General features: G+C 43.3%; 2 protein-coding genes and 1 pseudogene across 2 annotated transcripts; all 3 read left to right on the forward strand.

Annotated features, from left to right (window-relative positions):
- The first annotated feature begins 300 nt into the window (after positions 1–300).
- LOC123191412 (protein DMP10-like) lies at positions 301–993 on the forward strand. Its single transcript, XM_044604162.1, has one exon. The coding sequence runs from the start codon at positions 301–303 to the stop codon at positions 991–993; it is 693 nt and encodes a 230-aa protein (XP_044460097.1).
- Positions 994–2,638: 1,645 nt separating this feature from the next.
- On the forward strand, positions 2,639–3,301 carry LOC123191413 (protein DMP10-like). The gene has a single exon (XM_044604163.1). It carries the CDS (start codon positions 2,639–2,641, stop codon positions 3,299–3,301), a length of 663 nt encoding a protein of 220 aa, XP_044460098.1.
- A 1,240-nt stretch (positions 3,302–4,541) lies between these two features.
- LOC123191414 (L-type lectin-domain containing receptor kinase IX.1-like) lies at positions 4,542–7,648 on the forward strand (annotated as a pseudogene).
- Positions 7,649–9,233: the final 1,585 nt, after the last annotated feature.

A 9,233-nucleotide genomic window follows, 5' to 3' on the forward strand; every position in this document is an offset into this window, starting at 1 on the left:
CCGCCAAAAATAAAGAGTTCAAACCAATGACAAAATACTGCCACCCTTAATATACGTTATTAGCATATGCTAGTGTGCAATTAGCGAGACATTTTATATTAATTTATTTAGCGAGCGCGCACTATTTTTTTTCAGTGGTTCAAACCAAGGCATACGTGCATGCAGGTGTACCGAGCTTGGACTTTGGACTTTGGAATCATCCGCATCGGATTAATTTGCCTATATAACTGCAAGTTGAACATTCCTTAGGACACGAGCACCCCCCCCCCCCCCCCCAACCAAGCACAGTACGTACTTACAATGGCATCTTTTTCTTCTTCTTCTTCTGGGTCATCCACGGCGAACCAGATAATTCCACCAATCAACAACGATGACAGTGAGATAGGAGCTACCGGCACGGCAGCGCCAACGCCTACCCTGAACAAGGTCATGTCGAGCGTCGCGAACCTTGCACAGCTCCTGCCCACGGGCACGGTGCTGACGTACCAGGCGTTGGCCCCGTCATTCACCAACTACGGCAAGTGCGAGGCCTCCAACCAGTGGCTCACCACAGCGCTGGTTGCTGTCCTCGCCTCCGCCTGCCTCTTCTTCTCCTTCACCGACAGCGTCGTGGGTCGCCATGACGGAAAACTATATTACGGCTTCGCCACATTGCGTGGCTTCAACGTGTTCAACTTCTCCAGCGAGGAGGAGAAGCAGGAGTGGAATGATCTCTACCAATTCCGGAGGCTCCGCCTTCAGCCACTGGACTTTGTGCATGCCTTCTTCACGGCAGTGGTTTTCCTCATAATGGCGTTCAGCGATGTGGGGCTGCAAAACTGCTTCTTCCCGGATGGCAGCAGGAACACACAACAGCTGCTCAAGAACCTGCCACTGGGAATGGCGTTTCTGTCCAGCTTTGTGTTCATCATCTTCCCCACCAAAAGGAAGGGCATCGGATTCAATAACACGGCTCCTCGCCAGAAGGTTGTCCATCCCTTGAACAAAGTTTGATACCAAGAATTTGAAGAACAAAAGATCAGTGAAAGCGTATTTAGTTGCCACCCATGTTAGACTAAGTGTTCATAAATTTTATGCTGCCATATAATATGATGGGGTGGATGTTACAATCATTTGTTTTTGTACTGGTAGGGTTTGCTATCAACTTTTTCGCTCCAAAGTGTGTGTATGTGGGTTTCTTAATATTGTGTGGATTCACTATTTTCTTCCCGCATCATCAACTTGTTCAACTTCCAGTCTCTTGTTTGTTGTAACCAAACAATGTAGTTCTATTATGTCATAGTAATGAAAGTCACCAGAGAAACACATGAAGTTTTGCAAGTATATATATTGTATGTCATAGTTTCGTATAAACAAATAGTTTTTCTTCCAAAAAAGATCAATTGTACAAGTTATGTAGTAAGCATCCCAACCTCCTAGGACTATCACAACCATCCATTCACTTTGTTTGCTTTAAGATCGATGTTGTTATTTTACAAAAATGATCATGAACTAAATCCAGTTTGCCTCAAGAGTTCTCTCCTATTTTGCAACACAACACTTCTTCCTTACCTGTCTTCATCATACCCCCACTTCATTTTACAATTATTAACATAATTGTATAAATAATTGTATAAATTATTAGTACATAAATTTAGGATAAGTATTTAAATTAATTGGGAAGAACCCTACATATAAGATAACTACACAAAAAATAATAATTGTATGTGCAAATACATGTTCCGCTTGTGTAAAACAAAAAAATTGAATATGTGTATTTCTAGTACATACGTAACAACCAACGTCCAACCTTTGATTGCATGGTAGGAGAATGGGTGTACCCCAAGCCACAAGAGCAAACTCCAGATTTGCCGCTTTGGTTTCTCATTAATGTGAACTATTTTCCAATCAGAGGTGACATTACGTCTGGCGAGGCCTGTTTCAGTGTTGAGCTTCGTGACTCCAATCTCATACACATTGTGTGAGTGCGTCCATGTGATGGTGTGGTGTGAGTGCGTCTGTGTTGTACTTGGTGTTCCTAGAAAAATTATATCCTTGTCGCCACAAGTTTTTTACAGTTCCAAAATTTTCACGGACCCGTGGTTTCTCACTTCCAAAATTATATGCTGTGGTTTCCAAAATTATATCCTTGTCGCCACAAGTTTTCTACAGTTCCAAAATGCATGGCCTCTTTTGTTCTGTTATGCTTTGAACAATAATAATTTTATTCGTATTTTTATGTGCGATGTAATTTGGAACGGAGTAGATCTACGGAGGAAATTAACTTGAGTAAAAAGTGGCGCATTTAAGTACGAGCAGATGACTAGCCACTAGTTCTCCTTCCTCACCTTCCTGGAAGAAAGACTTACAGAGCATATATTACCAATTAAATTCACGTGCTGGCTGCTAACTACATTAATCAAAACTAGCTAGAGAGTTGAAGTCCAGGTACATGCACTCACGTAGAGCCCTTCAGCATGCAGCAATACCAAGTAAGACTAATCAACGCGCCAACCTAGCGAACTTGGACATTGGAATCATTCGCATAGGATTTCTGTGTCTATATAAACAGCTACTTGTCGATCAGCATGGAGTACGTATTCCTACTCTCCTAGCTAGCACAGTAAGTACAATGGCCTCTTCTTTTTCATCGTCATCCATGGCGGTCCAGGTACATCCACTGACCAAAGAGGACGACGGTGAGATAACAGCCGCCGGCACAGCACCGCCAATGACTACCAAGGGGCCTGCACCGGCCACGGTCATGTCGAGCGTCGCGAACCTGGCGCAGCTCCTGCCGACGGGCACGGTGCTAGCCTACCAGGCACTGTCCCCGTCCTTCACCAACCATGGCAAGTGTGAGACCTCCAACCAGTGGCTCACTGGGATGCTGGTCGCTGTCCTTGCCTCCGCGTGCCTCTTCTTCTCCTTCACAGATAGCATCGTCGGTCGCCGCGATGGAAAGCTATATTACGGCTTTGCCACACCGCGTGGCTTCAACGTGTTCAACTTCTCCAGCGAGGAGGAGAGGCAGGAGTGGCACGATCTTGATCAGTTCCGGAGGCTCCGCCTCCGGCCGCTGGACTTCATGCACGCCTTCTTCGCGGCTGTGGTTTTCCTCACGGTGGCGTTCAGCGACGTTGGGCTGCAGAACTGCTTCTTCCCGGACGCCAACAGGAACACCGAAGAGCTGCTCAAGAATCTGCCAATGGGCATGGCGTTTCTGTCCAGCTTTGTGTTCATCATCTTCCCCACCAAGAGGAAGGGCATTGGATTCTCTGACAACGCTCCTCCCCAGAAGGTCGTCCATCCCTTAAATTGATTAAGTTTGATTACCAATCATTCGAAGTTGCTAGGCATGTTTATGAATACTTCCAGAAATTGATTGAAAAAAATTGAAATTCCACAGGAAATTTGTACTCAATTGGATTTGACGACACCGCTCCTCTCAGGAGTAGAAGGGGCTTGATTGTATCTTAATCGGAGAAAATCATGTACTTTGTGAAGTATACATGTTCATTGTCTGCCATGGTTGTCTTGTAAACAAAGAAATATTTTATGTCCAAAGCAAGTGTAAAATTACATATGTGCCGTGTGTCCCTTTTTTGCTTTAAGATCAGTGTTCTTATTTGTTTTTTTTTTTGAGTGGAAATAATACAAGGACTAAACTCATCAAGTAATGTTTGTATCCACATCACATCTGCCATGGCATCGGCTATATACCTGCATTTTACTTCTGTGCTAGACCTCGAGAGAGTGGCATGTTTGAGTGACATGCATCACACGTTTGATTAATTTGGAACTCACAAAATAAGTTTGTTTATTGTTGCTAACATCTTGCTTAATCATGGTTAATGAAGAATGTGCCAGGCTGTCGTGTCAATGCACCGAAGATGGGTTAATTGCACCGAATGCGCCCTTCTTGCTCGAACGGAAAGAGGTGGACACGTTTGATAGAAGCTAAAGCGCAATGTTATTTATTTATTTTGCAACGGAGGCACAATACTATTCTTGATCGGAAAAACAGTTCCTGTGCAATGCCAAATCTCTGTGTTGCAAAGCCGATGTGCATTATCTCACAAAAAAAGAAGCTGATGTGCATTTTGCTGCTCAGGCTCACGATGTCATGCTCACTAGTGGCTAGCCACAACTTTTGTTGGTGGCACCCCATTTCCAATCAGTGCCACCACTATATTTTTCAAATAGTGGTGGTGTTTGCATATTTGGCACGACAACTTTGTAAGGATAGTGCTGGCATTGGTTTTTTAACACGTCATAAATTGGTGGGCCCAGCTGTACTAACCAGTTAGTAGGTAGTGGTGCCGTTAGATTTGTATGAACATCATAGGTAATTAGTCTAGTGCTGGCGTTTATTGAATTGGAACGCCATCACTATATATATGAGTGTTGTCAGCACTAAGTTTGTCCCACTGCTGCAGATGCGTCCTATGCAAACGATGAGTTTTAAACCATTGGTGGGCCTGTGTGTGCGATAGGGGGGGGGGGGGGGGGGGCATTGCACACGACTCCGAAATCATCGGCGATAGGTCCTCCGGTCACTCATGCGGGACAAAAAGAGCACGTGTGCGATCGGGTGAGTCATCATAAACAATTATACGGGACAAATCATGTGATATGTTCTTAGCAACACGCACGGTGCCTAGAAGAAACTGTATGGCTTAGGCATGCCCATCACACACACTTTTATGTGGAAACGTTTGTGCAAGATGGCCTAACGCAAACATTTGTCGAGCGGAAGTCGTGTGTGATTATTCATAGATCCAACATGCCTACTTTCCAGTAATTGTGTATCGATGTAATGGAGACCTTTTGGTTTTCATACCATATTGACATTATGCACCGACTAGTTCATCAAAAAATCCAAGGGATAATTTGTTTTATACCATTAGTTGTGGCCCCCTCGTCAGGATTGCCCCTAGTTTGTGAAAACACGTGGTCTTGCCTGACTCACTTTGGCCTCTTATGCTTTTTCCCTTTGACCGTTTGACCTCACTTTGAAAACTTCATAACTAATTCATACTAAATCAAAAAAAATGCAAATCAAAAAAAGTTGGTGGCAAAGAATGACAAAAGTTTTAAGAGCTTGCCAAGTTTCATTAGGGAATGGCATTTGTGGAAGTCATGGAAAAATTAAAACAATCTATTTTCGAGTGTTGGTTGTTTTTTTGCGACGACTTCCATGAATGTGATTTCCTGATGAGACTTGGCAAGCACTTAAAATATTCATCATTCTTTGCCACCAACTTTTTTTGAATTTTTTGAATTTTTTTAGATTTTACTATTCATGGTGGTATCATAAGAGCTAAAACTCGGATTGACACTTACCAACACTTTCGTCATGAATGCAAGTGACATTGACATACAGGTGATATTTTTTTCAAACATTTTGGTATCTTATTTGCATTTTTCTGATTTAGTATGAATTAGTTATATGAAGTTTTCAAAGTGACAGACAAATGGAAAAAGCACAAGACACCAAAGTGGGTGGGGCAAGACCACGTGTTTTCAGAAACTAGGAGCAATCCTGACGAGGGGGACACAACTGAGGGTATACCAATTATCCCAAAATCCAAACTTGACGGAGAATGTCGAGCAATAAATTTCAACTTCTTCCATTCATCCACACATCAAATTGTTGATTTAGGGACAAAATCAAGCTAACAAATTTAAACAAATCATACATGTAATTTATGAGATAATGTATACACGTGCATATATTACTTACAAAATATGAAAAATTGAGATGAATGCGAAAATAAAGTAAATATCTTACCTTTTCTTTCTATAGTTTGTACTTTTAACACAAAAAATTGTACATAAACTACATATTCTTTTCCATATTTTAAATTTTACAGCCGTAACATTTAGTTCGCCGAAATTGACAAGGGAGCAAAGTCCTCCGGAACATGATGATTTAGAGGGTTTAGTGAGACTAAATAAAAATCGAGGAAAATATGAGCCAAACCAATGTTTCACTAGGATTTTTTTTGGAATTTTTATATTATTTCGAATTTTGTGGAGGATAAATTGTTATAATTATAATTATATTGATATAGTATGTTTCTGTCAAAAGGCTTAACCAATTAGCACCATTAACTGATTCTTATGTTCCTAACAGATCCATCCCCTGCCAAGACAAATATGTATCGCGTATAGTTTTGTTTGCCGGTCTCCTGTCCACTGTTCACGTTCTTCTCTATAGTATTGTTATGCACAATGGAAGACGGTGTCCGGATGAAAATTTTTGCAGGGTAAACACATAATCATGATTTGATTTAAATGTTCAATTAAACTGAAAAATGCCACTTGATCTAATCCTTTCTGTTAATTAATCATGTTTTCCAATCACCGGGAATTGTCATACTCTGAGCTAATAGTGGCAAAAGATAACTTCTCCAAGGATATGAAAACCGGCAAGGGATCTTTTGGCAAGGTGTATAGAGGGCGGCTAACAGTGACAGACCTAGGGGCTGTGGTGGTGAAGGGGATGCGGCAGCCGACGTCGAGGTGGAATCAGTAGAACTATGTGCAGCAGATCGAGACCTCGTGTCAGCTGCGCCACAAGAACCTCTTGTTACTCATTGGTTGGTGCGACGAGAATGGAAGGTTGTTGCTTGTCTATGAGCTCGAACCCAATGATAGCATGAACGACCATCTCCATGGCAGCGGCTGTAGGGGGGACGTTGACACTGCGACAGAGGTACAATATCCTTCTCGGCATCGCAACCACCATCGAGTACCTCCACAATGGCGCCTATGACTCGGCCGTGGGGTAGATGCTACACCGGGACATCAAGCCTAGCAACGTGATGCTGGGTGAGGGCTTCGATGCCAAGCTCGGTGACTTCAGGCTCGTGTGGCAAGTCAGCTACCACGATGGCGTATGTACTCCTTGTATCACCATGATTGGGAGCATGGACTACATGGACCCCCAGTACATCGAGACCGGCACGCTGAGCCCCGCCTCTGATATATATAGCCTTGGGTTGGTTCCGTTGGAGGTGGCCACCGGTGTGAGACCGATCGTCCCAAGAAGGGTAGCGCACCGAAACACCCTCATCGCCGCCATCAGGGAGTCTTATAGCAAGAAAGCCATCCTTGAGATTGTAGATGAGCGGATGAGAGGGGAGTTGAAGTAGTGGTAATGGCAGATGGAGCGTGTCATGATAACTAGGCTGATGTGTGTCGTGCAAGAGTGTGACAAGCGCCCATCCATCAAAGATGTCATCAACTTGCTCTTCAATCATGAACAGTCTCTAACATCCATTTGGTACATGAAAGATTCTTCAATGAGGACAAATGATCGATGTCGTTCCATACTAACTAGCAAGGTTGGCTTCGCAAATGCAAGGGCATCGTCATTAGCGTATTGAACAGTTCCATGACATAAATTTATGTACCCAGAGGTGCTAAAGATTTGGAACTTTAAATCGTATGGCTCTATAGCCATGTAAAGTTCTATACTTGTTATTGCCATGTCATTGTAACAATAAGTCTTTCTTTTCTTGAATAAAGTTCCAAGACCTACCATATGAAACTAGTTGCTGACAGTAACTGGTTGCTTGATGATGCTCACGTTAAGGTCATTATTTTCACCTACATGGATTTTGGTCTTTTGATGCACATCGTCTCTCTTGTTACCTCCTAGATGATGTGTGTTCGTCTTCGGCATCAGTATGAGCCTTACAGGGAGGCAATATTCCTTGACATTCTAAGCATGATGGTATCCTGGACCGGCGGTACTTACCATGTAGACTCCAGGCAAGGTGGGCCGGCCGTGGACCCCGTTTGTCGGTTCCGTCTTTGGTCACTTCGGGCAACCTATGACACATGCAAGGGGGATTTCACAAGACTGCCCATGTAAGACAAGGACACCTCTCCACCTACGTAGCCGACTAGGCCTCCTATTATCATAGGCCTAGGATACATTATATAATCCGAGGCTAGACTAGTTGATAGATCATTAGAATCCCAACGCATACCAGAGATGAAACAACTCTCATTGACAGACGATCTCGTGGTAGATCAACATGTACTATATACCCCCTCAATCAATATAATCAAAGCAGGATGAGGGGTTGATACGTCCATTTTGCATCGTGCTTTTATATCAATATTTATTGCATTACGGGCTGTTATTACACATTATGTCAAAATACTTATGCATACTATCACTTATTTTACAAGGTTTACATGAAGAGGGGGAATGCCGGCAGCTAGAATTCTGGGCTGGAAAAGGAGCAAATATTAGAGACCTATTCTGCACAACTTCAAAAGTCCTGAAACTTCACAGGAGTACGTTTTAGAATATGTAAAAAAATATTGGGTGAAGGAAGTACCAGAGGGGAGCCACCCACCATCCACGAGGGTGGGGGGTGCGCCCCCTGCCTCGTGGCCCCCCTCGCAGGCCTTCGGTGCCCATCTTCTGCTATATGAGATCTTTTGCCCTGGAAAAAATCATAAGAAAGCTCTCGGGACGAAACTCCACCGCCACGAGGCGGAACCTTGGCGGAACCAATCCAGTGCTCTGGCGTAGCTGTTCTGCCGGTGAAACTTCCCTCCGAGAGGGGAAATCATCACCACCGTCATCATCATCGATCCTCTCATCGGGAGGGAGTCAATCTCCATCAACATCTTCACCAGCACCATCTCATCTCAAACCCTAGTTCATCTCTTGTATCCAATCTTTGTCCCAAAACCTCAGACTGGTACCTGTGGGTTGTTAGTAGTGTTGATTACTCCTTGTAGTTGATGCTAGTTGGTTTAGTTGGTGTAAGATCATATGTTCAGATCCTTTATGCATATTATTTCCCCTCTGATTATGAACATGAATATGATTTGTGAGTAGTTACGTTCGTTCCTAAGGACATGGGATAAGTCTTGCTATAATTAGTCATGTGAATTTGGTATTCATTCGATATTTTGATGAGATGTATGTTGTCTCTCCTCTAGTGGTGTCATGTGAACATCGACTACCTAACACTTCACCATTGTTTGGGCCTAGGGGAAGGCATTGGGAAGTAATAAGTAGATGATGGGTTGCTAGAGTGACAGAAGCTTAAACCCTAGTTTATGAGTTGCTTTGTAAGGGGCTGATTTGGATCCATATGTTTCATGCTATGGTTAGGTTTACCTTAATTCTTCTTCTGTAGTTGTGGATGCTTGTCCAAGGAAGGGCAGCACCCAAGCACCGGTCCACCCACATATCAAATTATCAATGTACCGAACGCGTA

The sequence above is a fragment of the Triticum aestivum genome, chromosome 2A (assembly GCF_018294505.1).
Source record: "Triticum aestivum cultivar Chinese Spring chromosome 2A, IWGSC CS RefSeq v2.1, whole genome shotgun sequence".
Lineage (NCBI taxonomy): Eukaryota > Viridiplantae > Streptophyta > Magnoliopsida > Poales > Poaceae > Triticum > Triticum aestivum.